Genomic DNA, 20,280 nt, shown 5'->3' on the forward strand with positions numbered 1-20,280 from the left:
CCCAACCTTCCTTTGATAAGGTAGAGCCCTTGCGCCATTTTTTCTAACTTGTTAGAGAGCTAATTTGATGAACAGTTCAGTTTCTTCAGTAGTCCACAATGCCTTCTCCTTACTCATTTTACTATCAAAATATTACATTCTTAATAATTAATTAACATAAATTAGACCTATTTGTCAACCCACATTTAACTGGAATAAAGCAACTAATAATTAATTAAGTAAAATCATCCAATGTTCATTTATGAAACCATACCAAAACCCATAATTCAACATTAGTTTGAACAAAAAAAAACTTGAAAATACACACATAAACACACATAAATTCAGAATAATTCACTAGTAGTTGAGCACAGAAAAATTTTAAAACACACATTCTCAGAAAGGAAATCAAAACCCAAGAATCAGTCATTGATTATAAAAAAATTTACAAAAATATACAAAAGGCAGAACTAATTTGAACTTAAATAATTCAAGATCTGAAAACAGAACCAAGCATTTCCACCATTCTGGTTCCTATTCATTCAGCATAACAAAAGTTTGAACCATACACACAGAGCACAACTACGTTCAGATTCACAACATTCATGTTCATTGAGTATGAGAAAAGTTTGAACCAATCCTTCTTCTTCAATGTTCAGATTCCTAACGTCCAGAAGCTTTCAAGTTTTGGATTACTATGCAAGTGGAAGAAACGGTCAACAGAGCAGAAGAAGTAACTTCAACAAAAAAAACAGAGCATAAGCAATCTGGAGAAAAAATTAGAGGACCACCCAGCGTCCAAGACCGAAAAGAAGCTCTAACCGTCCGAATGTTCGAGTGTCTGAGTTCAGTTCAGCCCTCAGGTGTTTTTACTTCTGTCAGCTTCACAATGCCATCCAAGACCCAAAAGAAGCTCGATCCATGAGCTACAAACAGAAAATAGCGACTGGAATGATGAGGAAGGATGATAGAACAAGACCACGAGCTCAGCGAAGGAAGAAAAGTCAGATCTGTGACTAAAGATGGTGGGGGAGAGATGGAGGAAGAAGGACGATAGTCACCGGAGATCTGACGGTGGACGAGGTGGATTAGGCAAACCAGAGCACAACACAGAGAAGAGAGAACGAAGAAGTCAGATCTGTGACTAAAGATGGTGGGGGAAGACGGAGAAGAATGACGAGAGTTACCGAAATATGACAGAGGCGGACTGATAGTGGACGAGGCGGAAGAGGTGGACAAGAGCAAAGCACAGAGAAGAGAGAACTGAGATGAAGAGAGGCGAGTTCTGAAGAACGAAGAAGACCAGTTCGGGCAAGAGGAAAGACAAATATGAAGCCAGGGGTATCGTGGTCATTTTAAATAATGGGTATTATATTTTTCTTCAACTGACTTTTTAAAAGCTCCAAATATCAACTTTCAATTTTTTCCGTTTCAACTAAGTTCGAAAGCACTTTTAGAAAGTTAATTTTAAACTTTAAATAATCCCCAAACACCATTTAACTTTCTCAAAGTAAAAAATAACTTTTTGAATGTAAAACGTTGGTTTTCCAAACGCAACCAGGAAATGAGTAAGCATCTAGATTACATTTTTTGATTATGAAAACATAAAAATTTGCTCCAAACCTTGTAATTGAAGCTGAAGTTTTCCAATCAGTCCTTTTGGTTGCATTCTGTGACTCTAAAAACAAAAAACTTTGTGGGTAATTTAAAATTATATCTATAAGTACTTTTTGAGACTTGAGATTTATGTCATGTTTCTAACCCTAATAACTCTTTGACTCAACTCACCAAAACTTTTTGTCATGATAAAAAACATAAAAATTTGCTGTAAACCTTGTAATTGAAGCTGAAAATTTCCAATCAATCCTTCTGATCGATAATCCCACCCATGCACTATATCTGCATTCCAGTTGATGTTTATCTGAATGGATCGAGAATTACCATTTCTTCATATTTAAGGCTGAAACTTGGAGAAATACAGTGACAGAAGGGGTCGTGGTGCCTCAACGTTTCGAATTTTTCTGTATACTATATATGGATATTCTGTCTCCCTAACTCCAAAAATTTATACAAATTTTATACCATATATATGTTTTCTAATGTCAGCCACTCAATTAAATTCTCACTGCCAAGAATTTGTAAGAATTTAATTATAGCCCTTCATATTTATGGCCAGCTCCAAGCCTAGATTAAGGAAGAGAATTGTATTAAACCCTTAACAGTTAGCATAAAACTCAGTCAAATTTCACATGAACAACCTTTTAATTAACATTTCTAAAAACTTGATTAATTATATAACACAATAACGTCAAATAACATGAGTTCAATACACGAAATCAAATCAAGTTTGATCCACCTTGACTCTATGAGAGATTATGCAAAAGCTATTTTTCATCAGAGCATGTTCTTTTACAAGTGTCTTCCTACTAAACACGATCATATTCAAGGTGCAATTAATCATTGAATGTGAGCATCTCTTCCTGTGAAAATCTCCTCTGGCAAAAATTTAAGCACTAGTTCATGACAACACCTTGTGAAAAACTAAACCTTCTAGACTCTACTGTCATTAGTGTTGGTAAATATACTTTTGTTTCCACACTAGCATATGGTTGGCTGAAGGCAAAGAGGAACAGAAACAAAAAAAGCCAGCTCAAGAATACCCTCAACAAAACGAACGTTAATTACTTTTAACATGATTCAATAATAATGATTATTTTTCAAGACACATACCATTCCATAACACTTAAGGGACTGACTCTAAACTATTCTACTCATTTAAGCAAAGCTTATGTATACAAATTGTTCTTTCAGGAGAAAAAAGCATTGAGTCATTGGACATGGATATCAAGGATGTTTGAAGAGGAAGCAGCCTTAGGCATGGTTATGTAAAGAACACCATCCTTAACCTCAGCCTTAATTTTATCAAAAACCACATTCTCAGGCAAAACAATTCTACTGTTATACCTTCCATAGCTCTTAGCAGACCAAACTTCTCCGCCATCTTCTTCTTCTTCATCAACATTCTTCTTTCTTTCTTTCTCAGCCTTCACCACAAGCATCTTTTCTTCCACCCACACCTTCACATCCTCTTTGGTCATCCCAGGCATGTCAAATCTCATCTTGTATTCTTTCTCTCCCTCTTTTATCTCCCACGGTGTCCTTCCCCTGCGATGACCGCCACTGCTGCCGCTCGCCGCATTCGGCCACTCCCCACTGCTAAGAGCGAATGGGTCCTCCATCATCCTCTCCATTGTCTCCATCATATCCTGCACAGTCTTTGCCGTAGGAAATCGGTCCCACAGCCCTGCATTTAGTCATGACTCTGCTTTAGTTTTTCCATTTGAGAATTCTATTTGTTCCCAACAAAAGATGTATCAAGAAATTACATAGTCAATCTTCGAATGCAATGTTTCAGATGTCAAATCCCTCTTAACCAGGAAACAAATAACATTAAACCAAAAGACCTTTATCCCATAATTTCTTAGGAAATACACAGCATAATATAATTGACCATTTCAGGGAATGTTTTGAGCAATCTAAAAGACTACCCCTGGTACCGAAAACTGATAACCATACAAATAAAAAAAAAAATTACATGGCTTTAGAATATGTAATATGATTATGCAAATTGAAGCATGTCCTTGTATTTTACACAATTTGTAAGAGGAATTAAGCAAGTCAGCGGTTTACCTCCGGGTGGAGCGACTCTTGTTCTAGGGTGGGAAGGGTCCTTGTGTGGTCTTTGAAGATGGCTAAGTTTGTCTTTGATATCTCCAGTGGCCACAACCTTGACAGGCATGAAGGACCGTGTAAAACTGAAAGAGGACCTCGGTGAAGAAGAAGACAATGACGATGATGAGCCATATGGCGAGCGAAGATGAACTCCGAAACTTGAGGATAAAGCCTGAGTCATATTCTATAATGTACCGTCAACAAATGAAATGCTTACAACTCTACCAAAGCCAGAAATAAGATTCACAGGTTAGCAGAGAGAAATTGTAATATATAAAGGGAAAGGGGGGGTGAAATTTTCAAAATTGATTTGCAGGGCAGTGGAGGGATAAGGATTTGTGAGATATAAGGAAGTGAAACAGAAACGAGAGAAATATGGGGCCGCAAGGAAGCAATGAAAACAGAAAACAGAGGGTTCTCGAAAGCTCGACGTGGACTTGAGTTTCTCACATTCTAGATGTATCCAGAAACGCCTTATCGCAAAGATTTAGGGGTCCTCTCTCATACTAACCGCAGGCTTGTTCGTTTTTGCTTCACCCAAAAGGCCTACGGTCATCATGAACTTTAACTACATGTCAATTTTGTCCTCACCATTTGAAATCTGAACCTCATGCCCCTGAGACGGTGAGACTAATGCACACTCTTGTCTTCTATAGTTATTAGTTAGTAAGTCCCACCCGCTGGCATTTTTATGCTTTATACCCATTCCTCTAACCACTCTTTGCACGATTCGGTTTCGATGCTCATCATTCAAAAAATTTAAGCCATCTAGATTGGTCCAGATTTTTTCAATTTTAATTTTAATTTTATATTTTATAAAAATAAAATTTATAAATTTTTTGTAAATATATTTATCATCATTCTGATCAGTACTGATTTAATTTGAATGGTTCAATTTAATATTATAATTTTCATAAATTGACTATCTAGATGTACTCGGAACATTCTAAATTCAATACTAAATTTTTATCTGCAAGGTCTAGATTTAAATTTTTTATTTTTATTTTATATTTATTAAAATAAAAAATTGTTAAAAATTTTAATAAAATAAAAAATTATTAAAAATTTGATATTGAATCTATCTTGTCTAGAATACATCTAGATAGTCAGTTTATAAAAATTATAATATTAAATTGAACTACTCAAAATCTCAGATTGAATCAATATTGTTCATATTGATGATGAATATATTTATCAAAAATTTTATAAATTTTATCTTTATAAAATTAAAATTAAAATTGAAAAACTCTAGACTATCTAAATTAAAATCTAAATGGTCCAAATCTTTCTAGATGATGAGTATCGAAACTAAATCCCTCTCTACATCTCCCTTTAGGCCCTATTTAGTTACAGGGAAGAGGAGGGGAGGACAAGAAAAATTTAAAAAAATTTCTTCCCCCCCCCCCCACCCTAACTTATCAAACAAAGGGAGGGGAACCTCCCCTCCCTTTGTCCCATCTAAACAAGGGAAGGGGAGGGCTCCCCTCCCACCTCAGGGAAGGGAAGATTTTTTAAAATCTTCCCTCTTATCCCCTTCTCTTCTCTCCCTTCTAACCAAACACTACTTCAATGATTCATTTTTATTTTGCTTTTTACACTCTCAAATACCTTTGTACTTGATATCTTCTCATCTCTCACCCCTCTATATATGCTTCTAGTCATATTTAACACTCTAAAATTTCATTTTAACTTTTCGTGAAAATATGATTAAATAATTAAATCTTAATTATTAAGCATTTATAATGGTAGAAAAGTATTTACTATGATACATAAATGTTTATCATGGTAGAAAGGGTTTTAAATATCATTTTCAAACTCCACCATGATAGAAAAGAGTCCACAATGATACTAAAGAGTTAAATTTATTTTATAAAAGTTTATTATAGTAGAAAAGAGTTTTTCTTACAATAAAATATTTTTCAAATAGACTACCATGACCAAAAATGTTTAAACAAAACAAAATAACCCTCCTATTTAAGAACTAAGTAAGTTACATAAATAAATATCAATGGAAAAGAATATTAAATAAAATGAACCTAATGGGATTCCATTGAAAACCAATATTCAAAATCCACTATTTGATTTAAAATCATAAATAAGCATAAAGCATTGTTCCCATGACAGTTTAAATTCAAATATTGTATTAATCACAAATAATAGTTGACAAAGTGACTCAAGTATACATCCATGATAAGTACATTAAACTCTGGTCAAGAAGACCACACTTTTCAAACATAAATTTAATTATCAATACCCAACATGGGTCCAAACAATACTTTACACAGTTTGCTAACATTACACAACTAGAGTTCTCACAATGGTGTACACTTGGCTACGATACAACTACATCAAACATCATATCATAAAACACATTATAAACATGTATGAAGAAAAATTATAGTTAGATTACAACCAACCAATACATGCACACTCAAGGCGAAATTGATAAAAAATTATCAAATCTCTAAAATATAATTTAAATACTTTAGTCAAATCAAAGGAGACCATCATTGTCATACACCAATTTCATGGCTACAGTTTAAGTGAGTCATATTAAAGTCAAAAGTCATTATGTTCTAAATAATGTGTTTTAAGTTGGCAATTATACATTACTAACAAAAATGAGGCATAACATAGATAAAGTGGTGTCTCATACACCAAATGTAAGCCTTAGGTGTTCCTTTGACTTGTCCAGCTCTCGTAAAAATATTAATCACGAGAAATGAAATATAAAGGTCATAGTAATCAATACTAAAATGTTACAATGCATGCAATGCAATTATTCATGCAATTGCTAAGTGGGGTAAACAAGATTATTTTTCAAACATATGTTATTTAATAATCCAAACAAAAATATTTTGCATTACAATACCTTATCCCCTTTCATACATCATGCCCGGCACCAAGTCACCTGGTCAAAGGTGAGTTGCTTCAAACTAATAGCCACTTATTGGGTCTATTAAAAGTCTTACCACATGATAGATAATCTTTGAACAAAATCTCTAATATCACATATTTCAAAACAAACCCAACAAGTCATGCATCAAGAGTTTTCCAAACAAAAATATTTTTGAATGTAAATCATGTTTTCGAAAATGTTCTTTCTAATATAATATTTTTCAACCAATAATTGATTTCAATAAAACACACATAATCGGTCACAAGGCACATACTATAATAAATTAATAGAAATTACCTTTACTCCAAGCAATTAAAGTTTTTTGAACAAGTGATTTCTCACCACCAATACTTTCAACATCTCCAAAATTCATTTAGCAAAAATCTAACCATAACAATTTAGGGTTTAACTCATAATCATCAAGTTCAAATTTCAACCCCAAAATCATGCTTTAAAACATCCATTACACTTTCATTAACCTCAACAGCTAGATTCAATGCCCACAAATTTGAATCTTAACCCCATAGAAAAACCTAACTAAAAAAATCATCTCCAAATCTAAAGGAAAATTAGGTAAAATAGGAGAGAAATGGGCTAGGAACTTACTTCAAGTGATTCCTAGGCTTGAAAACCACTTGAACCCACTGAATTTTCATACCTTAATAGAGCTCTTGCCTTTTTGTTTCCAGTTTTTCTCGCACAACTGATCTGATTTCTTGAACAGGGATTGTTAAATGTGTCTATGTCCACGTGCAATTGATCCTTCACATTTCATGTTCGTGCAAGGTCATAGCCACTTAAGGCAGTCTCACCTTCTCTATTGATGTCCACAAGCAGTCAAAAGCAAAGTGGACAGATCCTACTTAAACCTCACTCTATTGGGCCTGACTGAAGCCAAATACCTATTTTGGACTTCCAAACACCCTCATGCATGACCTTAAGCCTAAATTAATCATTAATTAAGCACCCTATCATGCAATTACCCTCAAGTCACCTCAGTTAAGTGTGCTTTTACCATCAAATCCTCAATTATTCATATTTCCCTCTGATTAATTTTCTAGTTTAAAAATTAGGATGTTACCTCATGCCTCACTCTTGTCTCTGCCATTTTCCAGCAAACCTCCGACCGTGGCCACTTCTACTTGCCCTGGGCCCACGATAACTTTCGCGGCTCCGTCCATCGCCTCAAATCCCTCCTTAACGACAACCTCAATGATGACAAGTGGTTCTACGTCATGTCCTTGACCCGCACTTCCCCCTCGTCCTCGTTTCCTTCCCCTCCTCCCTCCCCGCCAAGGCCTCTCCTCGTCTTCCTACTCTCTCCTCTCTTTGAACTAACCAGCGCTACCACTATCAGGGCCACCGGTCAAATAAATGATGGTGTTCAGGGTATGGATGAACACTAGCACGCCAAGAGAATGGAATAGTTGCTAAAGAAAAATGGCGAAGGAAGATGAACCAAGAGAAACCAAGTGCAGAGGTGGCCATGGGGGAAAGTTTGCAGCAAAAATTTGAGATTCGAATAAGCATGGAGCTCGAATGTGGCTGGGCACTTTCAACACAGCAGAAGGAGCGGCGAGAACCTATGATTGTGCAGCTTTCGGGATGAGAGGGTCATTGGCCATTGTGAACTTCCTAGAAGCAGCCATCAGAATCGCTGTTCCTCGTCGTCTTCAATGGTGGAAACCCAGGGTAGAAGACGAGTGTTTGGATGATAAATTGTTAGAGAAGCTTCTTGATCATACGACGAGGTAGGAAGAGTAAAGGGCATGGTTCATTGTTGGGGAGTTCACTCACTTCTGCTGGAAGACACTTCATCTTCATGGTTAATTGTTGGGGGAGAGAGAGAGGGGAGATGGAGAAAGTGGTGATGAAATGGCTGAAGTGTTCTTGCATTCCAAAGTGAAAGCGCCCATAATTGATATTGATGAAGAAGAATAAGGGAATAATTGGATGGAATTAAAGCTAGGACATGATTGCTTCTGCAAATTCATTAACTGGTATTTATACTGCTCAGGTGGGGAGAGAGAGAGAGAGAAGAGGCAGATTTGGAGGAGTGAGAGACACATTAACTTTTTTTTATATTATAAAAAATATTAGTAGGACTTATTATATAATATTTTATAATAAAAAATATTAAAATGTGTTAAATGCGGGATCCAAATAATGGGAATAATGCCAAGGCGTTTAGGGATGAGTTTCTAACATTGAAAGCTAAAAGTGACTTATAGTTATAGTTGGAATTTAAGTTGATCATAAATTTTTTAGATAAAATTGATAGGTAAAAATAATCCTTAACTTAAGAATAAAATATTCATTTGATATTTCTCTTTTATATATATATATATATAATCATCATATATGTTTTCCGTTTACTTTACTTAAAACACAAATTTCATCTTAAATTTGAGAATTAATCTTTTTATATTTCTTGACTAAGTGTGACATTTCATTGATTTTATAATAAATTAATGGAAAAAATTATCAAATATAATTTTTTTTGCCAAGATATCAAATAGATACTTCTATGATCCAATTTATAGAAAAAGAGAGATTATTTATTTTAATCCTATTTATAGATACTTTAATGATTATTGTATTCATCTTTACCTTTTTGTCCCTATTAAATGGTGGGAATGCTATTAAATGCTAGAATATTTCATTTTTAAATATGTATAGTTAATATGGATAAAATTAAAAATTTGTTGAATTTTTAGATAAAATGAATGAAATTTAAGATTTTTTTTTTGTATTGGTTAAAATGTTTGAAGTGACTATAAATATGACCAGATGAAGTATTTTACATGGTTGAATCCATCATAAATATTACCTTCAATGAGTTTCTAGTTGTCTCTGGTTATTAATTTGTTATTTAGAGGACTTAATTAGTATTACTTTTTTATATATTATTTATATTTATTTGAATTTTTGAGATCTTGTTCTATAAGTTTTAGATTTTTTATTATAATTTCTATAGGCCAATTAACAATCAAATTAATCTCTATTAATGGCAAGGATGCATTGTCCTCCCTCATTTTCAAATTATAAAATAATTTTGGACGTATTTCGTTGCCCCACAATAAAACAATTTCTCAAAGATAATGTTTCTTTAATGATGCATTCTCTATATTACTTTTCAAGTGGAGAGACAATTGAAATGATTGTAAGTCCTTCTTTAATACTTTCTATAAATTACTTGTAATATATTTTATTAGAGTAATGAAAAGCCTTAAAAATTCTTTAACATAGTCTAAAAATTTACAAAATTTTTAACTTTATTTTTATTAAATATATATACTTTAATAATATATTTTTCTCTCTCCACATTCAATGAAGGGTAAAAAGATAATTTATAATAAAAATTTAATGACATAATTCATAATAAAATAAAAAAATTTCTCTCGATGTTATAAATAGGATTAGAGGGAGTAATGATTAAGTGTGCGTATTTAAAGTAATATTAAATGGAAGGTATTTTTAAAAGTTTGATTGCATGTTTACAAATAGTTTTTTTCTTTTGAAAAAAATGAAAAAAATTATTTAAAATGTGTTTTCTGTTATTTGCTCTGAAAAATAAAAAAAGTTTAAAAGTTATTGAGAAGACCTAAAAGCCAGGACATTCTTTAGACATTTTGTTTTTTTTTTCGCAAAACTAAAGAGAAGTCATGAAATATCATGTCTTCATCAATGTCAATTATGTTAATAAAATAAATTAATTTTTTATCTTTTATGTTATCAATTTAGATACTCTCTCTCCGTTAAAAAAAATATAAGATATTTTAAATAAATTTACTTTTAATAAGTAATTACTTACTTTTAAACTAACCATATTTTTTATATTTACTTTTATTAAACACTCTACAATAATATAAAGTTATTTAATAGGGACACTTTTAAGAAAAAAATAATTACAGCTCGAAAGATTAAAAATATCTTACATTTTTAAATATCTAACTCCTTAAAAAATATCTTACATTTTTAACAAAGGAGTTTGCTTTTCAAAATAATGATTCAATCATATTTTTTCATTTTTATTTTTAAAAACTAGTTTTGAAAAACTACTCTACATAATTATTCAAATAACATAAAAAAGGAAACAAAAATCAAACAAATCCTATATTTTTTATGTTAAAAAAATTTATAAAGTATCATTATTGTATTTTATTGTTATGCATAATCTTGTATTAAACTCTCTATAATTTAGGACAGAAATAGTATTTATTATATCCCTATTATCACCATTCCATGGTTAAGATGTATGACATCTTAATATCTATTATACCCTTATCATCATCATTTAATACTCTCTCTATCCCAATTTTTAAGATATTTTTAGATAAAATTATACATAAAGTTATTAAATACTCTTTATAACTTTATTTTTAAAATAAAAATATAAATTTTTAAAAATACTTTTTATTTAATAATCTTAAAATGAGAATAAATAAGAAAGGAAAGGTAATTAAAAATATTTGTTAAAACTTTGTTTTATCAAATTATTTTATATTTTAAAATATCAAATGACCTCTAAAATTACCTGATAATTAGCAAGGAGGGAGTGGTATTATATTTCACTATTATTTTGTTCATCGAAGGTTGCAAAGGATACAAAATCGCCATTTTCATTGTGACTCAGAATTATTTCTCAAACACTTCATCCAATGCATAAGGAATCCGCCTAATTAAACAAAGACCTCAGAAAGAGTCATGATGCTAATTACTTTTTGGGGATCAAAATGAGCAGAGCGAAGTCACTGAATTTGAAGAAAAACAATTAATCTATAAGTTATCATAATTTTTTCTCAATTTTATATTAGATTTTTATTTTGTTTTAATCAATTTTTTATAATTTAATCAATTAGATATATTAGTCTTTGAAGATTAAAATTTCTAATGACTAATTAACTTTTACAAAAAAAAAACAATTTTAAAATTTATAGAAAATTTGATATAATACTTTTGGTAAAAAAAATTGATTTAATATATTATTGACATTTTTATTAATTTTTTATGAAAATTATATTTGCATAAAAATTAGTTAGAAAATATAACCTAATCATATAAATTTTGAGTAATAAAAACCATACAACTAACTCTAAAATTTTTAATCTAGTTCTTAATTTTAATTTTACTTCAGATTGTTAAATCTGATAGATTTTTTTTTTTTTTTGCCAAAGAAATCTGATAGATTTAACTATAAGGATTCAAATAAAACAAAAAAATGTAAAGATCTAATTTAAAATTAAGATAAATTATAAAAATTTATAGATTAATTTAAAAAGAAAAAGAAAAATAAAAAAAAAGACAGACTTGATCAAGCTCCTAAGATTATGGCGTAACCTGACCGGTTTAAATAGTCCAAAATCGAAGTCTATTTAGATGCTTATGTGCCTAAACAATTAAGCTTAGTTTTTCAAAGCCTGCAAACCTTATCTATCTATCCATTATCCTTTTTTTTTTATATATACAAAAAAAAATTTAAATGAGTTGGATCGGACTCCTCCTTCAGGAATTATTCTAAATTATAATTATAAATTACATATATCATATGTAATTTGATATATGTAATTTAGTGGCATTTTAATTTAATTTATTTTGATTTCTTCTGGTAAAAAAAAAAAAGGTATTTTGATTTCTGAAGGAAAAAAAAGGTAATTTGATTTCATTCCCTAACCTAATATTCCAGTCTGAGCTCTTCGGACCTTCCGCTTCCGGTTGCTGTCAATCCTTCCACCGTTGCCTCCTTCAGATCTGTGAAATCTCAGGACTCGTCCTTGGCTGCCGTTGCTCGTCCTTGTTTAAAGCACTGTTCGAGCATCTATCCGATGGATGATTGAAGTAACATCAAAAGGCCATAACACCGTCGCCCTCTCTTACTCTTCCTCGTTGCCGCACCACTTCAGGTTCTTCTTGTGTTTTCTTTTGAGGCATTCTGAATTTTTCTAACTTCAAAGATTTCTCGAGTGTGTGAAACTTGGAAGAGATATGATTGCTGAGTTGAAAATTAAAAGCTGCGCAGTGTGCCCGTGAACTAGATTGAAGTAACTGTTGAGTTTCTGATTGAAGTGACTGATGAAATTCAAAATGGAAGAACAGAAGAAATTCACGAAGTAGATTGTTTAGTAATTCTTGATGGGGCTTATCTATTTTCAAGTCTGCTAGTTGTAGTTTGTCAGAAGATTAATGGGACCATTAGCTGCGATTGATCAATCTCTGCAACTAATAGGAATATTAAGAAAGGTCTGGTGGACGGTGGTGGGTAAGTAGAGCCTATAAAAAGCAGCCTAGTTTGTATAAGCGAGCATGAGAATTGTGATCAATCTTTGATTGGATATCGTGAGTTTTTCATCATTTTTCTCAAAAGGATAGGTTACATTTTAATTTGTATCTAGATGCATTTAACTGTAACGTATTTCGTATTTGCTGAAGGCGTATTTCAATGTTACCATTATTTGTTAGTGATGAACTTTCTCTTCTTATTTCTTACTTCCTAGTATATTCTTCACTGTACCTATAGTATACTCCCTCCAGTCCAAAATATATGCTATTTTCTACCAGCGATTGTTGGTTCATTTGAAACACTTTGTAAAAAGTCTATAGCATTAAATACCTTTGTTTCAAGTGCTTTTATTTTGGCCTAATTTGGCTTCAAGAGCTGAGTTCCAAACATTTATGCTCTGATAAAATGAGATATCAGGTGTGGGCTTTTCCTGATATGTCCCCCCCCCAAAAAAACCTTGAGTAATTTATATTGCTTTAGATTTGAAATAATGATGCATGAAAGATTTTGGCAGTGAATTTCCTCGTGTTTATAATTTTTCTTTTATCACTGTGTGTGGATAATCTGAATTAACAAGTCACCTGGAAACTTCATAGGTTTTCATTGTTTTGTTGGAAGTGTACAGCATATGCAATAGTGTGAAAGAGCAGCTCAACTTGCATATTAGTAATGGTGGAGGTGTGGTGGTCTCTGTTGGGGGCTGCAATCCCGGCTGTCATTGCAGGACAAGCTTTTAGAGTGAAGAAAAGGCATGCTGAAGAGCAGAGGCTGAAAAGTGCAAGGGGAAGGGAGAAGAGTTCTGATGACATTTTTGTGTGTGAACGGGTTTGCACGTCAAAGAGGATGCTGAAGAAGGTCGGCTCGTTCTCGAAAGACCCCATTCCTGATACTTGTGTTACTGTCTGTGGTGTCTCTGAGCTTGATGCATGTGCTGATGCCTGTGCTCGTACTGTGTGTGTTAACCAACATCAAGTACCTAATTGGAATGACATATGCCTTCGGAGGTGCCAGAGTGAATGCCTAAAACTATCTGAATCTCATTCTTCCTAGGAATTTGCATGCAGAGAAGTATGTGTTGATATTCTGATTCGAGATTCCGAGTTTTGGAATGGTTGTTGATGTCTTTTGGCATCATGGTAACTCCATTTTTAGTATCACTGCTAAATGCTAAATGCTAAATGCTTGTAGATGGGTGAGCTTATTCTGCATTATTCAAAACTATGGTCCTCAGAGAATACCGAGACAATTAGACAAAGAACAGATGCTTTTTCGGCAGTGTATCCTTTCGCAATCAACTTCTCTTCTCATGTTTGATCATTTATGTGTTGCTTGCTTTATTTGTATCCCTTGCTTATGTGTCCCTTGGTTTTGTTTCTTGGTTTCAGTCTGCAATGCACGCACAAGCACTTGCATTGAGAACTTTTATTGTTTAACGTATATTATATATATTCTCAGGGAAAAAAAAAAGGAAGGAAGAGAAGAAGATTATTCAATTTCTAGTTGACAATCAAACACATTCAAAATTACTGAAATCATGCAGATATTTGGGTTAGCTTGGCGGGTTCCGGTGTATTATAAACTTTGTTCGGCAGTGTCAATCCAGCAATGTGTCGCTTAAATGACCATACAGGGGGAACTATCATAGAATGTAGTGGTTAGCTTTGGCAAGGTGTTCTCCAATCCTAAAGTATGTATTTGAAGATTCTGATTTGGAGATATTTATGCTTAAAATTTTTTATTTTAAATATACAATTTTTTTTCAAAAAGTTATGATTTAAAATTTAAACTTTGCTTGCAAAATTGCAATTTATTATGACTTTAAATAAAAAAAAACTTCCAAGTATTTTCATATTATATTATAGTGGTGTTCATAAGACGGAATCAGGACACCCTTATCTCATGTCTTGTCTCAAAAAAAGATTGAAATTAAATTTTTATCTTGTGTTCCGTCCCGTCCCGTCCCATTTCATTCGAAATTGGGATGAAATCGTCGTTCTGATAAATGATATTAGAAAAAGATTTAAATAATAATATTTATTAAAATTTTAAATCATATGATTTATAAATTTTAAAATCAAAACAACATAAGTACATAAATTACAATTTAAAATTAATTATTGAATTATACTAATTATTGTTACACATCATGATAGCAATTACAAGTTATCTTTAGAGTATAAAAACAGCAACAACAAGCAAGTCAAGCATAACATCAAATTATTATTATTTTACTTTAATTGAGATGTGCAAATTAATTACTCTTTCAAAAATAAAATAAGAAATGCGATATAAATAAAATTTATTAAATAGATAGATATAAGAAAAAATTATATTAATATAATTAATATATTACAAAGAATGATATCACCGATTTATTCTATGTCATTAAAATTATTAATATAAAAAATTTTAGTTTTGTATAATAATTACAAGTATTGAAATTATAATTGATACAATTAATATAAATATAAATTATATTAATATAATTAATATATTTAATGTATATTTTTAAAATAAAAAATTATAAAAAATTTGTGTGAGAGAGAGAGATTTGGGAAGCGACATGACATTCTAATGGTAGTTCCATATCTCATCGTATTCCAAACTCTTTTTTCATTCTGTCCCACAAAATTCCATCTCAATTGCTTTTGAGTTAGGATGAGATCTGTCCATATATAATTGGGATGATATTAGGCCAATTAAAATAGATATAAATTGAACACCCATACTATATTGTATTGTAAAGTGGATGAATGAGAAAAAAATTGAAGGACCAAAAATAAAGTTAAAGGACATTTTTGCATTTTTAACTATTTGTAGAATATACTTGATTTATGAGTGAATTTTCTTTTTCATACTAATTATAAATATATGAAGGATGACTTCAAAATTTCACAAAAAGCCTCATAAATTATTACACTATTTTAATTTATAATTCAATTACTATAAAAATATATTTATTTAAATCTTGAACACATTAGTTGGGTTGTAAATTTTTGAAGTAACATAATTTATCACACTATTTAAATTTATAACTTAGTTAATGTGAAAAAGCACGTTTACGTATAAAACTCTAATATATTAGTTGAACTGTTAATTTTTTTAGGGATTCATAAATTTCAGGGGAAGACTTATAAATAATAATATTATTAAATTATTAAATATTAAAGTATTAGTATTTTAGCGAGACATTTTTGAAACAAATATATTATATTTCCTTACTTACCAGGTTTGCCAAAAATGGTGATTCAATAATCACTCCACAGCCAATCAAAGTGATTGGTCAATTCAATCTTGAATTTTTTTATATATGTAAGAAATAATAGTTGTCTCTTACTACACTAAAAAATATAAGACATTTTTTGAGAAGTTAAATGTTAAAAAATGTAAAACATTTTTAATCTTTTAAGGTGTAATCATTGCCTTTTTTTTTTTTTCAAAAGTGTCCTTATTGATAATAATTTTATATTTATTATAAGGTGTTTAATAGGGGTAAATATAAAAAGACAGAGTTATTTAAAAAGTAGGTAATTACTTTATCAAGGAGTGAAATTTGATTAAAAATGCTTTATATTTTTAAATGGAGGGAGTAATACTTATTCATAATCTAGGGAAGTCAATAGACATTTGTTTTCTTATAAGGTATAAGATAATTTTTGGATTTTTTGATAATTTTCTAGATCTTTTTATAATTTTTGTGATCTTAAAAGTTAAGATTTGTTAATAGTAAAAGCAACATTGTATTGTTTCTAATTATTTGAGGAGAATACTGCATCACAAAAAAAAAAAATGTAAAATACCAGAAGTTGAGAAGCAAAAATACTCTTAATTACAAATTTTGAGGTAGCTGTGGTCATGTTTGCCCTAAATTATAGTGTATATGCTGAGGCCACTGCTAGTTCTACATGTGCTTGTAACAAAAATTTCAAATAGCCTTTTCTCATTGTAAACAGAAGTCTTACATGATTATGTTATCGCATGAGCAGATTCAAAGTTCTACTGAGGGAACCAAAATTCCAATGCATGGTCAGGTTGATAACAAGTCTTCAAATAAATTTAACAAATTCGTGTCAAACAAAACGCATGGAATTTCACAACTCAGTAATTTTGTACAACAGTTCCCCCAACCATAGAATTTCTGATCAGCGTCAAGAAGCTGGTGTTCTTAGAGAAGATGTTGAGTATAGCAGCTTCCCAGTGAAGCAGTCTATTTATATACACCAGATGAAGCTTCATGATCTCAGAAGGGTTAATTGCTGCAGATAACAAGTCAAGCAATTGTTTCCAGCTATACATTCATCCTTTAACGCTGGACATTGAAACAACAGTCACATAAAACCTTCATAACAAAATATAATATGAAAGCCATGCTATTTGTAGAGTGTAAACTACTAAATGTGTGGCTCATCTGTTATCCCAGACTCAGTATGAACAAAGGGCCCAAAAGCATGTCATTAAATGATTCAGGCATAAGGAAATTTTCAAAATTGAAAAGGGAATCTAAAGTTCCCTCCTGAGAACACAGACACTTAGGCATCATATAATGTACGCACATGCAATGATCTGGAAATGTAAGAGTAGGAACCAGGTGTCATCCAATGGAGACTAGATCCTTATCATCACGTGAACATACATTATATGGTAAGCACGAACATGCACTAAATTAAAACATAACTTACTTAGCTTTCTCTGCTGTATCTTCCTCTGACTCCTCAGTCGTGGTAGAATTCAACGCGGTTATCTTCCCAAAGGACTCCTTTGCATCTCCAAAGAAGTCTTTCACTTTATCAAGTACAGTTTTAAGCTTATCTTTTGTAGGAAGCTTCAATTTGGAAATGCAAGCACAGCAAAATATTACGGGGGAATATCATAAAATGGTATCTAACTAAAGAGCAAACACTTTGAAATGTGCATGCACAAAACTAAAAGCCTCTAAGGTTCAAACCTAGAAATTTTAGTGATAACGAATCAATGATAATGGACATTTGCCTCGATGGGAATGTTAGCAAGCAACATCTTCTGTTCATTACTTTTATTAGGGTTATGGAAAAATGTAACAAAAATACAACATGATAAAAATCTGAGGAATATTACCTCAATAACATCTGAAGAAGAGACTGCAGCTCTAATATTGCCATTTTCCTGCAAATTTATTGCATGAAAAACTAACATAAATAAAAAGGTCTCTTGGTTATCACACTGGTGAAAGCAAACATCTCCGTTGCTCAAATTATTAAATATGGAATCTGTAAAATGCTATAAGAACATTACAATAAGTTTGTAGCCATATCTGAAATCAGTAGCATTGCGGAGCACTCGGTGCTGCTTGAATGCAGTTTTCTGTATTTCCTTTTCATCCTATTTGAGGTTTAGCAAGCAGTCAGTAAGATAGAGGCAAGCATAACCAATAAAGCATTATGATGATTTTATAAGATCTCAAATAAGCATCAGCCCTGCAGCACAATAACTTTCAAATGAAATTTGTAAGTAAACGAAATTAATGCATCTTCTGTCAATTGATTCAGCAATAATTTTACCAAAGAAGTCCATGAATGAAGATTGGTACTGACAATCCATGCCTTCCAAATTCAAAATAGACGCTTTTTGAGACAATGCAATACAGCCAACCAAAACATATGCATAATGATATGAATGCAAGAACTGCACAAAGAGCACAGATTTAGCAGCATATCAACTTTACAATGAAATAAAATGTTGTAGAACTCGTACATTTCTTGCATTCAGTAATAAGTTTCACTGAACAAGTTCAGGCATGCAGATTGCCACGACAAACTGAAAATGCATGTCTTCCATGTTCATATATAGGTGTTGTGAGTTGTGATACTGCAAGAAGGCTTCTTTTTATGTCTAAGATGAAAAAGCTCAACAAGCAACAAAAACAACCAGTTTCATGGCACCAATGAATTCAACTTTCTGAAGTTTTTAAGTCAGAGTTAATAATGTCATTAAAAAACTAGTATATCAGACAAAATGAGAAAGAACCTACCCGGTAAATAACTGCTGCAAGATTCCTATCAAGGGTATCTTTGTAAATGTATTTCCCCAAAAAATTATCTTTTGCAGCAACCATGATTTTAGCAGTGGTTCCACCAGTTACTATGCTAAGAGGGTACCAAAGATACACCTGACGAGAACGATAAATTAGATTGAACTCCAATGAATGAGAGGGCAAGCAGAAATAAGATCACAATTTAATCAGCAGCTGAAATAGAAGCCCTGATCGAATGCCATAAGATAGATCAAGCACAAATCCAAGGGTTACAATAATCAAGTCGACGATGACACCTTTTCTTGTTTGTAATATATCTGATAGAAAAGAAATAAGCAGTGACTGATGATTCAGTAAAAGCTACAACCATATGGCAAAGAGTATGCAGAGAATGGAAAAAGAAGACCCATATGCTCAAACTCAAACTCAACGCAATTTTTCAAAGCTTTCCAAATTGAAGAACTTGGGATCATTTGACTACTTTGTTATTAATCTTCTCATTATCCTACTACTTTTACCTTCTGTATTGGTGAAGTTAAAATCGAAAATTTCATCCAGCAAACACACGTTAATTCACCATTGTAACTTCCAAAAGACGAGGAATGGATCACATGCCGTTCTTCCATCTAACCTTCAAACAATGGAGTGACAATGCCTTCCCACTTCATACCACCTCATCATACTCTCTTCAAAACACCCAAACAAGACCTCAAGCTTATATTCGACACTTGTCAATCAGACAATAAGCTCAAGTAGTCGGGAAAACTTCAAATTCCCGCCACCTCTAGATAAGAAACTAAAAACATAGATCAATTAATTTCCTGCCCCAGCATGATTTTCTGTTGAACCAAAACAAAAGAAACAAATGGACAGAATAATAGAAAAAGGGCCAGTATAAATTGGAAGAGTACGAACATTGGCCATCCGAATGAAGATAACAAATTTAGGGTTGCCATCGTCCTCAATCTTGGGCAATGGAGGAGGAGGAGGCCGCTGAAACTGACGAGCCATCATTCCCTTCTTGCCTTTCGCTTCAACCACCAGCATGCGGCGGCGACACCGCTGCTGAGGACTGTGGACAGCCGGAGTGGAGAACAGAGAGTGCCTGACCAAAGCGTCATCGTTTAACCTGGACGTGGAAGGAGGAAGACGAACAAAGGCGTTCAAAGACATAGTCGCTTCCATAATTTCTCGAGATTTCGCTGAATTCTTCTCACTACAATTCGGGCAAACGTAGCCAATGTGGATTAGAGTACAAAGGACAAAATATGAAGCAATGACTTCTTATCCACAAGCTCCACTTGCAGTAGGAAGAGGGAGAAGAAATGTGGAAACGCCTGTTCGTCTTACACGTGTCAGATGAACATGCATGAGAAATTC

General features: G+C 32.2%; 4 protein-coding genes across 7 annotated transcripts; 2 read left to right on the forward strand and 2 right to left on the reverse strand.

Moving 5' to 3' along the window:
- Positions 1 to 2,641: 2,641 nt before the first annotated feature.
- LOC129299924 (small heat shock protein, chloroplastic-like) lies at positions 2,642 to 4,249 on the reverse strand. Its single transcript, XM_054938413.1, has 2 exons — positions 3,670 to 4,249; positions 2,642 to 3,283 (listed from the first exon to the last, which is right to left on the reverse strand). Exons 1-2 carry the CDS (start codon positions 3,890 to 3,892, stop codon positions 2,808 to 2,810), a joined length of 699 nt encoding a protein of 232 aa, XP_054794388.1. The 5' UTR covers positions 3,893 to 4,249; the 3' UTR covers positions 2,642 to 2,807.
- Positions 4,250 to 8,149: 3,900 nt separating this feature from the next.
- Positions 8,150 to 12,447, forward strand: LOC129299921 (ethylene-responsive transcription factor ERF095-like). The gene is made up of 2 exons (XM_054938406.1): positions 8,150 to 8,361; positions 12,297 to 12,447. The coding sequence occupies exons 1-2, from the start codon at positions 8,150 to 8,152 to the stop codon at positions 12,445 to 12,447; spliced, it is 363 nt and encodes a 120-aa protein (XP_054794381.1).
- LOC129299923 (uncharacterized protein At5g64816) lies at positions 12,268 to 14,227 on the forward strand. Of its 3 annotated transcripts, XM_054938412.1 has the most exons (3): positions 12,269 to 12,513; positions 13,516 to 13,958; positions 14,079 to 14,227. In XM_054938412.1, exon 2 carries the CDS (start codon positions 13,560 to 13,562, stop codon positions 13,938 to 13,940), a length of 381 nt encoding a protein of 126 aa, XP_054794387.1. In that variant the 5' UTR covers positions 12,269 to 12,513; positions 13,516 to 13,559; the 3' UTR covers positions 13,941 to 13,958; positions 14,079 to 14,227. The 3 variants fall into 3 exon arrangements, with proteins under 3 accessions (XP_054794385.1, XP_054794387.1, XP_054794386.1); XM_054938410.1 differs by having other exon boundaries at positions 12,268 to 12,513; positions 13,509 to 14,227; XM_054938411.1 differs by having other exon boundaries at positions 13,487 to 14,227.
- Positions 14,228 to 16,813: 2,586 nt separating this feature from the next.
- LOC129299920 (protein HHL1, chloroplastic-like) lies at positions 16,814 to 20,172 on the reverse strand. Of its 2 annotated transcripts, XM_054938404.1 has the most exons (6): positions 19,816 to 20,171; positions 18,898 to 19,035; positions 18,162 to 18,248; positions 17,985 to 18,032; positions 17,570 to 17,712; positions 16,814 to 17,199 (listed from the first exon to the last, which is right to left on the reverse strand). In XM_054938404.1, exons 1-6 carry the CDS (start codon positions 20,083 to 20,085, stop codon positions 17,187 to 17,189), a joined length of 699 nt encoding a protein of 232 aa, XP_054794379.1. In that variant the 5' UTR covers positions 20,086 to 20,171; the 3' UTR covers positions 16,814 to 17,186. The 2 variants fall into 2 exon arrangements, with proteins under 2 accessions (XP_054794379.1, XP_054794380.1); XM_054938405.1 differs by lacking the exon at positions 16,814 to 17,199 and having other exon boundaries at positions 17,566 to 17,712; positions 19,816 to 20,172.
- Positions 20,173 to 20,280: the final 108 nt, after the last annotated feature.

The sequence above is a fragment of the Prosopis cineraria genome, unplaced genomic scaffold, assembly GCF_029017545.1.
Source record: "Prosopis cineraria cultivar Desert tree isolate PC_DT_omini unplaced genomic scaffold, ASM2901754v1 PC1350, whole genome shotgun sequence".
NCBI classification, from domain to species: domain Eukaryota; kingdom Viridiplantae; phylum Streptophyta; class Magnoliopsida; order Fabales; family Fabaceae; genus Prosopis; species Prosopis cineraria.